This window comes from Poromitra crassiceps, assembly GCF_964638095.1.
Source record: "Poromitra crassiceps genome assembly, chromosome: 7".
Classification (NCBI taxonomy): domain Eukaryota; kingdom Metazoa; phylum Chordata; class Actinopteri; order Beryciformes; family Melamphaidae; genus Poromitra; species Poromitra crassiceps.
In genome coordinates, this window is record NC_139628.1 from 50,514,133 (window position 1) to 50,534,831 (window position 20,699).

At 41.4% G+C, this 20,699-nt stretch overlaps 1 protein-coding gene across 1 annotated transcript; it reads left to right on the forward strand.

The window, feature by feature from the left end:
* Positions 1-214: 214 nt before the first annotated feature.
* On the forward strand, positions 215-15,915 carry LOC310779697 (transmembrane protein 272-like; the record flags this gene model as incomplete). Its single annotated transcript, XM_083640197.1, has 6 exons — positions 215-345; positions 1,055-1,167; positions 12,425-12,521; positions 13,093-13,143; positions 13,466-13,672; positions 15,719-15,915. Exons 3-6 carry the CDS (start codon positions 12,458-12,460, stop codon positions 15,913-15,915), a joined length of 519 nt encoding a protein of 172 aa, XP_083496323.1. The 5' UTR covers positions 215-345; positions 1,055-1,167; positions 12,425-12,457.
* Positions 15,916-20,699: the final 4,784 nt, after the last annotated feature.

Here is a 20,699-nt window from a genome sequence, read left to right on the forward strand (position 1 = left end):
GAACAATGAAATCGTTTCTCTCAAGGAAGTTGTGAACAGGTCTTATCTCGGGAAGCAGAGGGCCGCCTCAGAGCAACAGGGTGGTCCCTGTGACTTCCTGAATGAGACTTGCGTGCCATGGAGGCCTATATAAGAGTTGTGAACTTACAATAAACTAGACCAACTATCTATTCCAGGACTGTGTGTTCTTAGAGGGTTTCTGAGGGTATCTGAGGGTTTTTCTTAGATTAGGTTCTTAGCTTCCACAAATCGGCGCACCAACGAGGGGCAATAAAGGCTGGAGTAGTTTGTGAGCTGAGGATCATGGTGTGAGGTGTCAACCTGTGGCCACGAAAAACATAAAAGGTAAGGCAATTAAGCCAATTATTAAACATTAATTAGTGATTATGGTTCATACACACACCATGACACAGCACGGCAAACTGCTCCCACCTTAAATAACGAACCAAAAAAGAGATAGGACACTGTCTGGCTGGAAGAAGAGAAAGGTCCACTCATACAAAGAGATACAGGGACCCCTAGGGGGTAACCACTGCTCTTTGTATGTTTTACCAAATTTTACTAGAGTAAAATGCCAAAGGTGGCAAGAGCTATAGAATAGCCTGTAAATAAGTAAAATGCCAAAGGTGGCAAGAGTTTAAATGCGCAAAGAGTTTAATACTGCAGTAAATCTTCAAGCCCTGGAGATAGAAGGGGAGGCAAAAGATAAGCCTGACTGTAATAACTGAGTATTTTAGATATTATGCCAACATGGGGTTACAGCTTCAAGAGCTCTGAAGGTCTGGACCAGTGGGTATAACTAGAAAAAGACTTGTGGAAAAGTAGCCACGACTAGGAGCAGACCAGAGTGAGTCTGAGAGAAAAATTGCAGTCTTATGAGTGGGCATAAATAATTATGAGTAACATAGACAGAAATAAATATTAGTCTAGGCAGACTATAAAAAGCTTGCAGTGCATGGGCATACATCGACACATCGAAGCATGAACAACACAAGCGTGCCATGGGGGGACAGATGAATTAGTAATTAGTAATTACTAATCCTAAACCTAACAGCCTGAAGCCAGAAAAACAACAACGACAAAACAATGGTGCATTGGCCGGAGCTGTAACTGTTCCCTGAGTTAACTGTCCTATCATGGGGATCGAAACAAGGACGCTTCATAGAGGTTTGTTTCAAAACACACACACACACACACACACACACACACACAAACACACACACACACACACACACACACACACACACATATAGACACACACATGTGTGCAGGGCCGATTTTACCAACGGGCTTACCCGGGCTGAAGCCCGGGTATATTCCTTTAAATACGGCTAAAAAAGGTTAAAAAAAAAAATCCGCTTGAGGGGGGGGGGCCCTGCAGAGATGAATAGCCCAGGGGCCCATGAAGTGTAAAATCGGCCCTGCATGTGTGCCATTATACCATTATATAAGAAATATATGTTATAACAGGGTGGTCTATATCTGACAATATAGCACTTAAGGATAACTGTGGTGTGTTAATGATAGCACTTAAGGATAATTGTGGTGTGTTAATGATGATAGCATTTAAGGATAATTGTTGTGTGTTAATGATAGCACTTAAGGATAATTGTGGTGTGTTAATGATTATAGCACTTAATGATAACTGTGGTGTGTTGATGATGATAGCATTTAAGGATAATCGTGGTATGTTAATGATAGCAATTAACAATATAGAAATACAGCAACATTATTTATTCCACCACAAAAGGTTACTTTTCAGTAGCATGTAACCATGGTACTTGAAGTTGCCGCAGTATGGCTTTCATGCAGGGGCGTAGCCAGAAATGAAATTGCAGGTGGGCCTGAAAAAAAGTGGATGGTCCACACTATTGACATAATTGACATTATCCGAATCCGAATCAGCTTTATTGGCCAAGTATGTAGACATACAGGGAATATGACTCCGGTATACGTTGCTCTTAATGTGCTTTCAAAGGAAAAGAAAATGTAACTATGCCTACAAGCTAAAACGAACAAACAAGGACTGCGATCAAAGGTATATAAAGCAAGTTCACTGCTATTTGCATTATATACAATATAAGTGTGATGTAGAATGTCCGCTATGAATATGTACTGTATATAAGCAGGAGTAAAATAAATAAATAATTGTATACCTATGTACAAGTCATTGTATAGCTCACTGCAAAGACAGTAAAAGTATAGGGTTTGTTTGCTGTCAAAAGGGTGTAACTGCATCATGTATGTCATTTTGACACATACAGTAGCAAAACCCCACTTTTGACACTGACCTTAACCTTAAGTGCTATTATTAACACACCACAATTATCCTTAAGTGCTATCATTAACACACCACGATTATCCTTAAAGTGTAACTTACCCCCAAAACACTTTTTTTCAGCTTTTAACCAATATATATGACTTTGGGGGTGATGTGTGAAGAATGCTGGTCAAAATTTCCACATTTGAGAGCAAACTGTTGCCATTCTGCCATTTGTATCATTTTTCAGCAGCATACTGTACCTGGCATAAGCGCCCTCTATGGGTGGAACACTGCTTTTTTTTTGCCCTCAAATGAATGGGAGATTTGGCACAACCTGACCTCACGTTGTCCCCAAAGACTATGGGATTTCAAGATAGTTACTCTGATTATTATTATTTTTTTTATGTAGCCTAGATATGATTTTGACCAGAATTCCATATATCGTCGCTGTCGTTCCAGGACCTTGAATCTCCAAAACAGCAACTTTTCAGGAAGTTAAAAAAAACCTGTTTGCTCTTAAAATACTGAACCAAACGTCGTCAAAGTTGGCACATGTCTTAATTATAGTTAGTTTCCCGCTGAATGTGTCATTACTTTATTCATATCTTAACTCTCATGGCCGAGGCGGGGGCTTGGGTATGGGGTGAGAACAGTCTGACATTTCCGCAAACAAATCTCATCGCAGTTTAGCGCACATGTAAAATATAACGCTATACTACGACGTGACAACGTGACAAAGCTGCTCTAAACACATCGGCTACTATAATATTTCCCTGCATCTCATACTGAGATTAGATCGGTATTGAGTTTGGACAGACTGAATGGGCCGAGGAGGAGGAGGTGGGAGCTCTGCAGCTCTGCCCTGCGCTGCGCCCGAGAGGAAAAATCAGAGGTGCAGTAACTTTTTAACAAGAATCACGAAAAGCCCCCAAACGAAAATTAAAAACCGATTTCATGGCGCGGTATATCACAAGTTGGACGAGGGAATGACGTGGAGAAATCTCGCATTGTGATTACATGAGCGTGAGAGCGGGGCGTTTGTCCTCATCATTGTGCTGTGCTCTCGCGTCACTAGTCTCTCCTAACGTAGTTAGACATGCCGCCGCACACATACATGGGAGAAAAATAATTAAATTTCTAGTTCGCCACTGAATGGCCAAATTGATATAACTTTCAACCATTTTGAGCAACGCTGTTTCCATACAGGCCACCAGCGTTGGCTAGTTGTTGATATTTATAAAGATATTGCAGCTCTAATATAAATTATTTTCGAGGCGGTGGGCAAACTGTCATGGCGTCGATTTCCGGAGAAAAAACCTGAGTGTTGAATCAAATCATCGACAGAGACGCTGTGGCGAAATGGCTCAAAATGATTAATAGATTATCAAAATAGGCAATTAATGTAATATTTGGCAATGAATCAATGAATTGACTAATCGTTGCAGCTCTTTATCAGTTTTTATAAAAATGTATTTTTATGTATTTTAAAAATACAAAATATGTATTTGTATTTCAAATAAATGTTTCAGACCAGTATTTTGTATTTGTATTGTGATACATTTTTTGAACAAGTATTTGTAATTTGTATCAAAATACTTTTTGATGCATTTTCGCCCATCTCTGATAATGATAAATAGGTTATATAAAGTAGGCTATGCATTAGTCTACCTCCCTGTGGATATCTTCACTGAATGTCTTCATGTAGGCCTACGTGTCTACGTCAGTCAAGCCCTAGCGTGACGTCAGGCATGACATCAGTTGTCCTCAGTTCATGACGTCAGGCATGACGTCAGTCCTCCCTAGTATATATAGCGAGGGTCCTACATCACCCCCCACTCTGGCGGATCACAGCAGCAGCCGGCATCGCGGCTGTTCATTCCCCCTGAAACCATCCTCTGAAGCCATCATTTCACCCCACCCACCTCCCCAGTCCACCACCAACGAGTCTTAGAACAGGTCAAAGGGAGTAGGCTTGTACAAGTACAAGGGAACCTCCTGTGCTCCGTGCGTGCGTGCTCCCGAGAGGAGGCGTGGTGGCGGGGGCGCGGCTCTCAAATCACAAGTTTAGTTTATTTTTTTTTATTATTTTTTTACAAATACTTTTTCATGATAATAGGCCTACTATTATTTTACAATAGTAGACAAAACATTAGCAGAACAACATCTTAAGTCTTTAAATAATAGTGAAATCATTTTTCTAATTCTGGCTTTCTGGCTGCCTGGGCTGCAGCACTTTCACCATGGTCCCTAATCCATACCACCCCACCACCTGCGCGGCCGCGCCCCCTTCTACCTGCTCTGAGCTTTTTCCCAGAGTGGGGGAAGGGAGCTGGAAGGTGGGTGCTGAGGGTGCTGCAGCACCCCCTGGTGGCAAGAAATGTTTTTTTTCCCGAAATTGTTGGATTTGGCTGTCTTGTGTTTATACCACCAACAAGATGCATTAAAAAACAGTTTGTGCTTCCCAGCTCTAATCTTATTTCATACGCTCTCTCTTCAAAAGTGTTTGATTTTCTTCATAATCTGGTTTTCCATAATAATAATAATAAGTTCAGTGTTTATGCCTGTGTTGCTGTCTGTTGTAGTGTAAAACGACTAAAGGGAGAGCAGGTGCTTATATGAAAGTGAGTGAGAAAAGGAGAAGATACTGAATAATGACATCACAACAGTATAACCCTAATGTTAATTTAAAATTAAATATTCTTCTAAATATGGATGAAAGTCCAAAAAACGTCAAATTTTCTTCGGCGCTGCCCTCGTGGGCAGCACCGAGAGTCCCTTCCTTACAGCACCCCCTACCTAAAAGTACTTCCAGCGCCACTGGGGAAGGGCCATTCTGAGCCTGCACTGCAGTGGTGGAATTAGCTGCGATATAATTTTTATTATATTTTCTTTGGGGGAGGGGGGAGGGGGGGCACCAGCAAAAATCTTGCCTAGGGCACCAACTTGGTCAGGCACGCCACTGAACACAGTGCAAAACTTGTCATCTCAATACAAAAATAAAATAACAATAACCGTATACGATTATAGCAGCAGCCAATGACAGTGAGTGAGTGCAGTACAGAGTCCGGGTCTGTCTGTCTCTCAGGTGTAATAATCCCACAACGATCACGGCTTTAACAAGTGTCACAGGCTGTGTAAACAGTGTAAAGTGGCCGTGGGCTCTCTGTAACTTGATCCCCGGTTCTGTCTGTCTCAGGTGTAATAATCCCACAACGATCACGGCTTTAACAAGCATCACAGGCTGTGTAAACAGTGTAAAGTGGGCTCTAAGCGTCAGGGGCAGTTGCCCCCTCAGATTTTGAAAAAAAAATAAAAAAAAATTAGGGGGACCAAATTTTAAGGGGGACAAAATGTCCCCCTTCCGGCACCCATGCGTCTGCTTCTGCATATGCGGCAGGGCCGACCCCAACGACGACGTCTAAAAGGGCGGAAATATACTCGCTTTCAACTATACGTGTTCGCATGATGGCTGCCTCACGTATATCCTGCGTCTGTTTGGAGTGTACGCTGTAGCGAAAAGACCCCTAGACACGACCTTTCAGGTCACTTATGGAATATTTTAAAGTATCAAAATATATTAACTCAATAATATACTTTTTGAGGCGATACCAAAATATTATCTCCTTCAGCACTTTTGATGCCTTGGGGAGAAACACCCTCATCCGGTATAAGAGAGTTCCTTTAGTTACCCTCTACTTAGTCATTCTAGGTTCCGACCTTATGAACTTTATATTTAGACTCCGGCTTCGCTAATCCAGCTCGAATCGGTCGAACGTGGTCCCTCACATTGCTGGCCTATGGAAGCCCCGGAGTTCAGAGTACAAATAATCTTTCTATCTTATAATTTTATATTCATAGATAGCAGTGTTTAATTACTCTTATTTTTCATACCCGCTGATTCACACAACAAATATTCTTTGATTAGCAATCACCAGTGTTTTAGACCAGAGCTCTGTTCATCAGGATCTTATCAACAGACAAACCCAGTTGATGACCACCTTCAGCGTGTCAGACTAAAAAAGTCTGTCACCAGCTAGTAGTCACCGGGGCACTTTCTCCCGCTTAAGTGCAGATTTATGCAGCCTGAAGCCTTAGAGAAATGTTCTACCTTAAATCGAGTGATAAGTGTTACGGTTCACTCCTTCACTGCAACTGTTTACACTTATTGCAACAACACAAGCAAGGGAGGGGGTAACCTAGGTACCCCGTGGCCCCAACGGGGCCAGGTGTGTAAGCTGTGGGTTACTTACTGATCTATGAAGAAGAAAAGGCTGGAAGCCTGAAGACCTCAAAAGATCGATGAATCAGGAGACACAGGAAGGTGGATCGAGTTAAAAGAAAAATTATTTATTTAAGTTTAAAATCAAAAGTTAGAGTATTACAAAGTTTTCAAAAGACAAAGTCTAAAATACAAAGTTTTCTATCAAGAGCTACCGAGGTGTGGATACAAAGCAGTCTTCCAAAAAAGAGCTGAGATGATCTGATTTCTCTGCCGGGACCTCCTATACTTATAGTCGATATCCCCTTTGTCAATATGCCAGAGGCCCCCCCACCTTTGAGGCCTGCCTCTCATGAGCTCACTTTGGTCATGTGATGGCTGAAGCAGGTGGCCAGCTCTGGCTCCCGGCCCACTAGAGAGCTAGTTAGGGGTTTTACTGGTTATCCTAACTAGTTGTCCCCCTCCCAGAGAAATGTGACTCCTTTTATCCAATGGCTGGTCTCGAAATTATGTTGGACATCACCCAATCTTTCTGAGTGTTCCTGAGTTCATTCGGCCTCTCCAGGGACCCCATTCTACATAGATAGGGGCCTTGGTTTTAATTTACACCCATTCCTCCCTTCTGTTATCTGACAGGCTGCAACCTTTATCTTGGTGCAGCTGGGGATTTTCAGTGGTCCCTCTCATTAATCGTCTAAGCATAGATACAGTTTCTTCCAACGGTGCCGGGCCGTTCCGCTCAGGTGCTGAGCATCACCCTCCTCCCACAGCTAAAAGCCTGGGAGAATAGTTGATACCCAATTATCCCTGCGGAACGCTCCGAAGTCACACACACAGATACATTTATTTAGCTTGCCTTCAGCCATATTTGGTCATGCTGCAGAGTGTATCACCTCACCCTTATCGCCTCCCTTGACAGGAAGACAGGGAGTCAAGACAAAGTGCCTCATCTAATTTCAAACACCTGGCCTGTTACTGGCAATCTCCCCTCCATTCCATATCATATTCACCTTCCCATGAGATTCTAAAGCCGACACACTTTTCCTCTGTTCAATCGTCCTAAGCATAACACAGCAATCACTGCAGCAGAGTACAACATAAAATAAAAGTATTGGAATAGGCTTATTTATCCGTAGAGAAAACATCTTATTATCACACTTGGTTATTACAGCAAAGGGTCTGATATACTCAGTTTGTTCACTTCTCAAAAAGTTATGCATAGTCAAACATTATGCTTCAGTCACATGCCTCCTCTTAGGGAGAAGAGCATACTTCACTCTATTATCTATTTAAGCATGACTAGTATAATGTCGTAGTGTCCAAAGCCAATGCCATTTTTGTTAGCCCACTGTAATAAGCATTATACAGCATAAATGCCTCACTGAAACGTAGCATGAGATATATCGTTGTGACAAACAAAATAAAACAAGCCTAACATAACTCCATATTTCATTCCTTTTCATGAATCATGGTGCGCTCAGATTTACTCTTATCATTAAAGGACCATAACCAGCGTTGTAACGAGTTAGCATGTCAAAACAAGTACCAAGGGCCTGCTATAGTAATCCCAATATCACAAATCTCTACAACGCGTATAGGATATTTTTTGGATTGCATTTTGGATTTGCATTTGGATAGCACGCACATTTGTAGCCAATCTGAACCAATCTGAGCTGTGCCAGAGAAGCACTTTGGAAAAAGTCTTAACTTTCTAACATCCCTCTCTTTTACCCAGCTATTATGGCATGGGGCACATTAATATGTCAGTAGCCTACATGGTTTTAAGAGAGTGCTCACTTCATGTAAATGGTTCATCATTTGCGTCTTCTATCCACATGCCGCCTACTCTTCAACAGCCTCTATGGCTGCATTGCATAATAACTTTAAGTTGAGCTGAACCCAAAAATGACTTTTCTTTTCTTTTAGTTCAAATACCTGGGTATGCAGTGCACCTATTTAATAATGTATGCAAACAAAATCACAAACATCTAATTTCTTTCGTTTTTCACACTTTTTCACATCAAAAGTTCATTTTTCAAGATTTCCTTGATAACAGTAATGTACAGTTTGCTGACATCACCTAGTACTATCTACCCCATTTCAACCAATCATATCACGACATGCAGCTGTCAATCAAATCTTCATTTCAGGATAATTTTCTCTTCCAAATGAAGGGGAAAATGGCGCCTAGTGCCTGTCATCTGGCAGAGTTTCTAGCCCATAAACTAACTACTAACTTGAGCAATTATGCAAACTAAAAGGTTGAGAAGTATCAAAAGCAGAACAGCTAGGTTTTGTAACAGCACCTACCCCGAGGCTGTCCGTGCTCTCAACTCTTAATGTGCTGCAGGCTCTATTCAAGTCTGACACAGACAGATATTCTGTGTGACAGCACTTAATTTTAACGTATATTATCTTAACTTACCACAGCTGGTCGTGGTTCTGTAACCTCCCTGTGGGAGTGTTGTTTTACTTTGGTAAAATTGTATTCTGTACTTTATGCATTTTGTCACTTTTATCTCTTCTTTTGTCGGAATGTGTGCATCGTATGTGAGGGGAATTGTATGTCTTTATGTTTTGTTGTGTTCTGTGATTGAGCTCACTAAACCAAATTCCTATCAACGATGTTGAATGGCAATAAAGTATTGAAACTTGAAACTTGAAACTTGAAACTAAATCAAACGGTAATGTCAAAGACTGGCTCATTACAACACGCATTCCAGGAATATTATTTACATTTATAGCGATAATGACGCGCGCCTCCGAGCCTGACAGCCTCCCTGGCTCAGAAGGGAGTCAAAGGGAGTAGGCTCACTCACAAGTTTAGTGGCGAGGAGAGACGGTCACGGCGAGACAAACAGCTGTGAGAAGAACTGTCTGAACAGCATCTTTGTAACACGTCAGACACAGGGAGGTAAGTGGCAATAAAACTAGTAAAGCGTGGAGACTAGTGTTCATGGAGAGACAAGCGCTTATTCACATGTTCTATTTGGAGGAAAATCCCTGTCTTTGTCGAAAACTATAACTTTCTCCTACTACTGTCTGGGCCTGTTAACAGCAGCAGGGCGTGGAAGTTGATGCAGATGCTGAATTCAAAGGGCATTCTCTTTCTTTCTTTTTCTTTCTTTTTCCCGATTTTTGTATCCCATTTTATCCCCCATTAGTGCTCACTTGATTTCTCTGTCCTGGTTGCTACTCCATCCTCTGCCGATCTGGGGAGAGCCGAGACTGGCTCCATGCTTCCTCCGAGACATGGGCAGTCAGCCAGCCGCTTCTTTTCATCTGACAAAGGAAGCTTCACCGGTAGGACATAGCTGGAATAGCTGACGCTATTCCAACCAGTTCCCCTCCCTCTGAACAGGCGCCCTTAACGACCAGATGAGGAACCACATTAGCAACCAGGGTATTGCATGTTTTTGTGAAGGGGGTTCCTATATGAAGGAAACCCCCGGGAGGCACGGGGAGAACATGCAAACTCCACACAGAAAGGCCCTTTTTGACGACCCCACCCGGGCGGTGGGCACTCGAGGACATGCGGACGGGCACGCATTCCTTCAGCGTTCACATCGTCCCAGGTGGGAATCGAACCCACGACCTTCGAGCTGTGAGGCGATAGTGCTTACCACTGCACCACCGTACCTCCCTAGGGCATTCTCTTTCTAACGTTATCTCGTCTTCTCGTTTGGGAATATTTGATTATCGTGAAGCTGGGCAGTGAGCCACACAGCCTTGTGAGCTGTGGCCTACACTGTAAGCGACGGTATTTGTAGGCTAAACTTTGCCTATATATGTTGTGAAGTGAAACTGTTGCAGTAACACTTTACAATACTGTAACACAAAAAATGGGTAGTTATTGAGGAACTAGTCAGGAACTAACCATTAGTTCATGAATAGTTAATGATTAGTTCCTGAATAGTTAATAGGTAGTTCCTTAATGGTAGTTACTTAGGAACTGACCATTAGTTACCATGTTAACGAACCAGTAAGTAATGATTACTTCCTTAATTTTTTTCCTTTTTTTTTTTTTCTTCGCTAGTTCATGGGTAGTTCCTTAATGACTCTTAATGGTAGTTCCTTAAATATCCTTAATGGTAGTTACTTAAGAACTGACCATTAGTTACCATGTTAACGAACCAGTAAGTAATGATTACTTCCTTAAAAAATATATATATATTTTATATTTTATTTCGCTAGTTCATGAGTAGTTAATGGGTAGTTCCTTAATGACTCTTAATGGTAGTTCCTTAAATATCCTTAATGGTAGTTACTTAAAGGAACACTCTGCCCATTTTCAACCAGCTTTGTATCATTAGAACATCAGTAGTATATCAGAAAACTGTAAACTGTTTTGAAGTCTGTCATTTAATTTGACAGTTATTGAGTGTTAAAGTGTGGACCAGTGACACTAACTCAAATTAATAACTCTTTAACTCAAATCAACTCTCAATAACTGTCAAACTAGATGAATGATGAATAGTTTGACAGTTATTGAGAGTTGATTTGAGTTAATGAGTTATTATTAATTTGAGTTAGTGTGGACCAGTGATGTCACTGGTCCACACTTTAACACTCAATAACTGTCAAATTAAATGACAGACTTCAAAACCGTTTACAGTTTTCTGATATACTACTGATGTTCTAATGATACAAAGCTGGTTGAAAATGGGCGGAGTGTTCCTTTAAGAACTGACCATTAGTTACCATCTTAACGAACCAGTAAGTAATGATTACTTCCTTAATTTTTTTCTGCTAGTTCATGAGTAGTTAATGGGTAGTTACTTAAGAACAAACTATTAGTTACCATAGTTGTTACTAGGGAATTCATCATTACTTCATGATTACTTTACCATTAGTTACCATGTCTGTGCCCCCTCAAGTAAAGCAGGGCTTCATGCTTAGTTGTTACTAGGGAATTAATCATTAGTTCATGATTACTTCATTATTACTTACCATATTTGTGCCCCCTCAAGTAAAGCAGGGCTTCATACTTAGTTGTTACTAGGAAATGCATCATTACTTCATGATTATCTTACCATTAGTTACCATCACCCTACCCTATAACAAATAGATAGCTCATTTGGTAGAGACTAATACTCTTGCGTTCTTGGGCCCAAGGGTTCAAACCTCACCTGGAACAACTCTTGTATTTATTTGTTATAGGTAGGGTGATGGTAACTAATGGTAAGATAATCATGAAGTAATAATGCATTCCCTAGTAACAACTAAGTATGAAGCCCTGCTTTACTTGAGGGGGCACAAACATGCTAACTAATCATTAACTAATGATGAATTCCCTAGTAACAACTAAGTATGATGGCCTTCTTTACTTGAGGGGGCACAAACATGGTAACTAATGGTGAAGTAATCATTAACTAATGATTAATTCCCTAGTAACAACTATGGTAACTAATAGTCTGTTCTTAAGTAACTACCCATTAACTACTCATGAACTAGCGAAAAAAAATTAAGGAAGTAATCATTACTTACTGGTTCGTTAACATGGTAACTAATGGTCAGTTCTTAAGTAACTACCATTAAGGAACTACCATTAAGGGTCATTAAGGAACTACCCATTAACTACTCATGAACTAGCGAAAGAAAAAAAGGGAAAACATTTTTTTTTTAAGGAAGTAATCATTACTTACTGGTTCGTTAACATGGTAACTAATGGTCAGTTCTTAAGTAACTACCATTAAGGAACTACCTATTATCTATTCATGAACTAATCATGAACTAATGGTTTGTTCCTGACTCATTCCTTAGTAACTACCCAATTTTTGTGTTACAGTATTATAAAGTGTTACCGAGATTATATAACCAGTGGGTGAGGAGACTTTTTTTTTTGTCTCTGCAATGTGCAGAGGGTGGGAGCAGCTTTGTCCAGTGTACCAAGAGTGACTTGAAATGCAAACAGACTCTCTCCTCTCTATCCCCACTCATAGGTAATAAGTCAACATTACCGACGAATCGTGACGATGTCGGAAACACAGCTACTGCGACAGCTACGCAACCCTCCTCAACCCTCAGCACCGGTCATAGGTGAGAGTCTGACATCTAGCCATGGGCAAAAAGTTGTGCGCAAATGTTGTTTCTTGCATACAAACAACAGTGTTGGGGGTAACTCATTACAAAAGTAACATAATATATGTAATATATTACTTTTAGCAGTCACACAGAAATATCACTTATGGGATTTCAGTAATATTACACCAGTTACTGTGTCAAGTATTAACACACAAGTTACAAATTGAGTTACCTTTTCTTTCTTTTTTAAATCAAAGCACATATCATTTCCTAAACAAATTGTGTATTTTTTATGTAAATAACCACTATAGATGACAATAACAAAGGAAAAGGATAACATTTCAAATTTTGGGTGGTTTATACTGACTTGAAGACAGTTGAAATTATTTTTCGGGATGGTTCAGGGGCGGCAATGTCATTCTGCTACTGCTGTTATTTTGGTGAAAGTAATGCAAAAGCAGTGTAATAAGTAACGAGTTACTCTAACAGAAAGTAATATTGTAAAGTAACTTATTACTTATTATTATTTTGAAAGTAAATTGCCCAACACTGACAAACAAAGTAACGATATTCTGTTTTCCCTTAGCATCTTCCAAGGTGATGCTCTGTATCATGCCCATTGCTCAGATTGCAATTGGTGAGTTATAACTTATAACTTCACTTATTTTACTATAAAATCATGAAGGATATTACAATTATTTCCTTCCTTTTCCTTGTCACTTTAATGAAATTGCTGTGGCAGGGAAGCGAGTGAGTGACCTTTATAGATAATGTTAGTGGTTTTTGAAATGATGAACGAGTCGTTCTGTATTCCAAAGATATTTTCTGGATGAAGTATTTATTTCCTGCATTTTATGAGCATGCTGAGTGACTAAGAAAACATTTCGTTAAAGCGGAATATCCCCTAAATGATGAGCCGCTGTCTTCCATGGTCCTGGTCTTCACCTCTGTCTCAACAGGTGCTGTGTACCTAGAGGACTGCCCCAAGCAGCCCTATATCCCCATCTACCTGGTGGTGTCAGGAATGTGCGGCCTGCTACTGGCCGTTTTCACCTGCCTGCCCTGCGCCCAGGAGCCCAAAGACGGCACCACCAACCCCATCAGCCGCTGGAGCACCGCCTGGAACTCACTGATCTCGATCTTCTTCTTCTCCTGGTTCATCGCTGGTGAGTTTACTACAAGGCTGAATGGGGAATTAAAACAAATGTGTTTTACTTGCAATTTAAATCTCTTAATTATCTTTCTCTTGACTAAAGTCGCACATGGATATTACATTCCTCTGTGATATATCCGTTTACTTATCTTAGCCAGTTACATTTCTGCCAGAAAATCTGCCAGATTACAGACACTAGGCGCCATTTTCTCTTCATTTGGAGGAGAAAATTCTCCTGAAATGAAGATTGATTGACAGCTCCCATGTTGTGATACGATTGGTTGAAATGGGGTAGAAATTTGATAGTGCAATGTGATATCAGCAAACTGTAGATTACTGTTATGAATGAAATCTTGAAAAATGAACTTTTGATGTGGAAAAAGTGTGGAAAAACTAAAGAAATTAGATTTTAGTGATTTTTTCTTTGGCATACATGATTTTTTTTTTTTTTTTTTTTTTATACTATTTATTTGAGATTGGAGTTTTGCAAAGATATATACAAAGTACACCAGTCAGAAATGCACCAGTCAGAGACTGGAGCACAACTTTTTCTTATACAATCTCAAATTAACAAAGGCACTAACAGAAGGAAAACTAAAACAACAACGAGACAAACAAACAAGACAAAAAAAAAAAAAAAAAAAAAAAAAAAAAAAACTAACAAAACAATAAGTCTACATGATAACACACAAATCAGACATAAGTCGCATGGGGGGTGATGAGCAACTGACAAGTCCATAAAGGAGGAAGAAAAAGGAAGAAGTATCTAAAACATGTAAAAAGTCAAAAGTAAGAAGAGAAGAGTATGCTCAGGGTGTCCATCTCAAAAATAATAAAGTAAAAGTCAGTTTGGGTCCAAAGACAAGAGCGAGTTGACATGGGAAATAATAGGCTGCCATCTTCTGTCAAAATTGGCAATTGATCCTCTCACAGAGTGCCCAATTTTCTCCAAGGACAAGAAAGACATTAAATCACTCAGCCAAGATGTAGAGGAAGGGGGATTTTGACTTTTCCAATGCAACAGAATACGTCTACGGGCTATGAGTGATGCAAAAGCGACAACATCAGATTCAGTTTTAGAGAGATTAACTAATGTAGAGGGCACCCCAAAAATGGAAATAAACGGACATGGGTTCAGTGTAATATTAAGGGCTTCACTTAACGTTCTAAAAAAACATAACCAGAAATCAGACAGCTTTGGACAAAGGAAAAACATATGAGTATGGTCAGCTGGAGAAAAGCCGCATCGATCACAGAAGTCATTCGTATCAGGAAACAGCCTGCTAAGCTTGGCTTTTGTGTAGTGAATCCTATGAAGAACTTTGAACTGGATTAAGGTTAGACGAGAACATGAGGATGAGGAGTTTACTCTAACTAGTGCCTCCTCCCAAAATTCATCAGACAGTTCTTGTCCAAACTCCTCCTCCCACTTACCCCTAACTCTCGCAAGAGAGATCGTGTTTGAGTTCAGTATGAGGTTATACATGACTGAAATTAAACCTCGTGTTTCAGGAAGAAACAGAATGTCGGCTAGAAAGGAGGTTGCCGGAAGTAAAGGGAAAGATGTAAAATGCGTGCGAGCGTAATTACGAGCCTGCATATATTAAACAAGTGGGAGTGTGGTAGATTATATTGTACACGGAGGTTCTCAAAAGAGGCAAATATACCCTCTAAGTATAAATCTGAAAAGCAGACTAGGCCCTTCTCTCTCCACAAACTAAAAAATGCATCTAGGTGAGAAGGAGAAAATAAGTGATTATGGCATATAGGACTATGTGGGGAAGGGGCAGACAAATTGAAATGACGCCTAAACTGTTTCCATATTTTTAAAGAAGAAAGAACTCAATTACACACCAATTGAGAGCGGGTGAGTTACACCACGCATGAATATTTACAAGATTGGCCGCCCAATAATAAAATAAAAAATTAGGCAGGGCATACATGATTAAATAGGTGCACTGAAATACCCAGGTAGCTATAGGCTATGAACTAAAAGAAAAGAAAAGTCACTTTTGGGTTCAGCTCAACTTTAACAGTATATTCCTTTCTTTTTCTCCAGGTAATGTGTGGATCTACTCTATCTACCAGCCCAACTACGACAAGGCCATGTCGCCGGACGAATACTGTGACAAGACGCTCTACCTGTTTGCCTTCTGGACCACCACGTTGTGCTACATCCTCCTGGGTCTGTTCCTTCTGGTCGGCTGCTGCGTCCTGATCATATGCGGCAGGGCCGAACCCGTCGACGACGCGTGATTTCTAACCCCACATAGGATAAGCAATCACCACGCCCTGTGGCGCTGGGATTGGCCAGGAGCATTGCAGCTTGGGACTAAAGCACCTGGGGGTTTTCATCTTTTAAAATAAAGATGTTTAAAAAACTATTGCTTGTTACATTTTCAGTGCTGTAGCCTACCTTTTCTCTGGGTAAGAATTGAGCTTGAAATTAACGATATGATACATTATATTATATGAGCTATGAACGTGAACACAACACCGTTTATATTATTGCATGTTTTTGTAGATTGTGTACATTGTGTAGATTACAATTATTATACTTATTATTATTATTATTATTATTATTATTATTAGCCTACTATGCTAAGGAAGGTAGGTGACCATAATTCATTTCAATGTCCGCTCTCGAAATCGCTGTCCGTTCTCAAGAGCTAATCAGTTGGTTCATGAAATCGCTGGGCTGCGTGCCCTCCAGTGTAGTGTCCTCTAGTAAGAGAGTGGTGTCAGCGGAGGACCAAAATGCAAGAATCATTAGCCAATGAACAGCCAGGAATGGGTCTCGCGCTACTTTTGCATGCTAAAATAAAGCCAATAATGTACAATTTGATTCATTTCAAGGGATGAAAAACCCTTTCAAAGTACAACACTGTCTATTTTGATGCAACTCGACAGTGCTGCTTTTTTTACTGAAGAGTTCCACTTTCTACTTCCTGGGAAAAAACTGGTCCATTGGAGTGAATGGAGATGTCGGAACTCTTCTGCTCCAGTGTTGCTCCTGGCCAATCCCGGCGCCACAGGGCGTGGTTATTGCTTATCCTATGTGGGGTTAGAAATCACGCGTTGACGACGTCTAAAGGTCTCATTATGCTTTCCGCATCAGCGAGGAACGCGAGTGTCCGCGCGGAAAAGTGACGTCAAATCAGCAGACACGCCCCTCCGCAAGGCTCCGTGCGGACGGTTTTCGAGCGGCCGTGCGCACGCCGAAATTTGTAACTACGCGGACGCGGACGGGCGGACAAAGTGGAGTTTTCAAGACTCGCGCTCAATTCCGCCTGCAGAAACCCACACAGAGTATACAAGCTCCACACGTTTCCTCGTCGGATTCCGTGTCTCTCATTTCCGTGCGGCCGGCCAAAGCGTCAAGCATAATCCAGGCTTAAAAGGGGCGGAAATATACTCGCTTTTAACTATACGTGTTCGCATGATGGCTGCCTCGCGTATATATCCTGCGTCTGTTTGGAGTTTACGCGTATAGCGGTCATTTGGATAGGACGCACATTTGCAGCCAATCTGAACCAATCTGAGCTGTGCCAGAGAAGCACTTTGTTAAAAGTCTTAAGGATAATCGTGGTGTGATAATGGTGATGGCACTGTTCAAATTCCAATATATTAATTGTAACCATTTCTAACAGAAAATAAACTAACTTAATCATCTCTTTTGGGTGGGTTTTTTCAAACTCTTTTTGTCAGTTGTCGAGTAATTACTGTCGGTCTGCGCTGATCGGCTCATCTGACGAAAATCAAAGAAGGTAATGTGAAGTAATAATGTGAAGTGTATCTGAGCGTGAGCAGAATTGTGTTCGGCTACAGCTATGCCATTTTACATGCGATTGCGCTGAATCTTGCAGCAGGAAGTGTAAAGCGCGCACCCCCTGTGGGTGACCTAACAGAGTCTGATTTCATTTTAATTAGAGCGGACTAAATGGGCGAAAATGCCTAATCAGTGGCCAAAATGACTCCGGTTCAGCACCATCGAAAGCCCCAGTGTGGAGGAGCCCACAGGTGAGCGGAGTTGTAATCAGCCAGTGAAATGGACTATGAAAACCCTCTGGGGAGGAAGAGGAGTGGCTACATGCCAACTGTGAGCGCAGCCTGACTAAATACAGTAGCGACACAGGGACTGATATTCTGTTAGTACAGGAGAAGAAAAGGGAGAGTTGACAGGTCTGTCTCTGCCAGACACAGGAAGTTGACAGGTCAGCCTCTGCCAGACACAGGACGTTGACAAGTCTGTCTCTGCCAGACACAGGAAGTTGACAGGTCAGCCTCTGCCAGACACAGGAAGTTGACAGGTCTGTCTCTGCCAGACAGGAAGTTGACAGGTCTGTCTCTGCCAGACACAGGAAGTTGACAGGTCTGTCTCTGCCAGACACAGGAAGTTGACAGGTCTGTCTCTGCCAGACACAGGAAGGAAGTGGGAATAAAATAACATGGAGACTGTTCATGTAAAGCTGAAAATTTGAACTTTCTGTATACGCTACGTTAGGCCTGCTAACTTATAGCATTGGGGCATGGGGACATTTGAATGCAGACATTGAATAAGAAAGGGGGGGCAAGGGTTCGTTGTTTTAACCTGTTTTATCTCTTCTCATTTGAGAATATTTGGTTATCATGAACCTGGGCCGTGGCTGATCAGTGAGCCGCACTGAAAGCCAGGGTAGGATCCTCTTGTAGGCTAAACTTTGCATAGTTCTTAGTACTACTATGACATGGTGCATTTAATGTCATTTGACAGGGAAATAATTCAAATGGAGAAAGACATAACCCAGAATCCAAGGTATCCTACAAGCTAAGTGTGTATTTACAATATATACAGTAAGTGTGATGTAGAGTGACCATTATAAAATATAAGAAGAAAATAGTTATATAATGTACCTACAGTATAGGCTCCAGTCTAAGTGTATGTAAACCACACTGGATTGTGAACAAGGCTATAAGTCAGATATTGAACAGTTTGTTTACTGATCTATATAAGCAAAGCTTTGATTTGAAACAGTAATTGCACACTTAACACATTTAACCCTAGAGTTGTGCGCGCGTGTGTGTGTGTGTGTGTGTGTGTGTGTGTGTGTGTGTGTGTGTGTGTGTGTGTGTGTGTGTGTGTGTGTGTGTGTGTGTGTGTGTGTGTGTGTGTGTGCTGGAGGGATTGTGTACATGAGGTAGGTGCATCAGGTAAAGTGATTCAAGTGTACAGTACAGTGACTGGTTTAAGTGTTGATCATGTGACTGGTTGTTAAGTGTTGATCATGTGACTGGTTTAAGTGTTGATCATGTGACTGGTTTAAGTGTTGATCATGTGACTGGTTGTTAAGTGTTGATCAGAGTGATGGCCTGTGTGGGAAGACGATTTCATCATTTGTCATCAGGTAGCCTAAAAGGCCTACACACCAAACACAGAGGGATTTGCTGAGCATACAAATCCAAACACATTTACTGTATAGGCTGAGGTGGTATAGTGCCGTGGTACTGACACTATGAATAGTCATCAAAATATATTTTACTTTACTCATTATTTTCCACGTAAACATGAATGAATGTTCAATGGCAGAATGTCCATTGTATGTTTTTGTAACTCAAATAGTTGTGTATGAGTATTGTTATGATGCTGTTAATATTTTTAGGTATATTCTCCTGAGGGGGAAAACATTGTAAAAACACATCCGACTCGGCATGAAACTCCACCTGTCTTACATTAACACTTGGGACTGGGAGCAGCTTTGTCCAGTGTACAGCACCACGGTGCACGAGTGACCTGAAATGCCAACAGTGTACAGAGCATTAGCCTATCTGTCTGCCTGGCTTCTCTTGTCTCCCCTCTGTAGGCTAGAGTCAACATTACTGACAATGCTGAAGAAGGAGCTGCTGCAATGCATCCGCAACCCTCCTCAACCTCCAGGACCGGTCCTAGGTGAGACATCTAGCCATGGGCAAAAGTTGTGTTATTTCTCACATGCAAAGTAAAAAAAATATTCTGTTTTCCCTTAGCATGTTCCAAGGTGATGCTCTGTGTCATGCCCATTGCTGAGATTACAATTGGTGAGTGGGCGACCCTTATTTTACTCTTCAATCGTTAAGGGATATTGGAATTATTTTCTTGTCACTTTAATGAATCTTCAGAGGCAGGGAAACAGTGAGTGTACTGCATATTTTATGGTTTTTTAAATGATGAACAAGAGTCGTTCTGCATTCCAAAGATATTTTCTGGAGGATGTATTTCCTGAATTTTTTGAAGCATGCTCAGTGACTGACAAGAAAACATTTCAGTGAAGTGGAATATCCCTTAAATGATGAGATATAGCTTATGGAGGAGTTAGTTTCCATGGTCTTCACTTCTGTCTCAACAGGTGTGGTCTACCTGGATGACTGCCCCAAGCAGCCCTATATCCCCATCTACCTGGTGGTGGTGGGAGCGTTTGGCCTGCTACTGGCCCTACTCTGCTGCCTGCCCTGCGCCCAGGGGCCCAAAATCGGCACCACCAACCACCTCAGAAACTGCTGCACCGTCTGGAACTACCTGTCCTCGTTCTTCCTCTTCTGCTGGTTCATCACCGGTGAGTGAAGGCATTGCACGAGGTCCCTGACCATGCATTCAATCATGTAGTTCCCCATGTAATCTCAACCCCATTACCTCACACCAGTGGTCCTCAGGGTTCTTCAGTCAGAAGAATGGTGGTCCCTGGGTCACAATCAGTTGAAAACCCTTGGTTTAGGGAGAACACATATGTGGGATATCATGCCACAATATGTAGATTTTTTTTTTTTTTACTTGCACCAATTGGAGAGTGAATTCACTGCAATAACTCTTATGGGCCACTAGATTAGCCTGGGTAAACCCATCCCCCACGTGACCTGCTCTCAGACCTGTTCTCAGTCACTATGGTCTGGATTCCCACCATTGTTAAACGATTTCCTGCGGTTGTTGGGCCCCCCCCGATAGACCACTCCATTACGCAACCATCATCCAACCAGTTTAGTGCACAGAGCACATGCGCAGTGCAGCAGATGGCGTCATCACTCTGCGA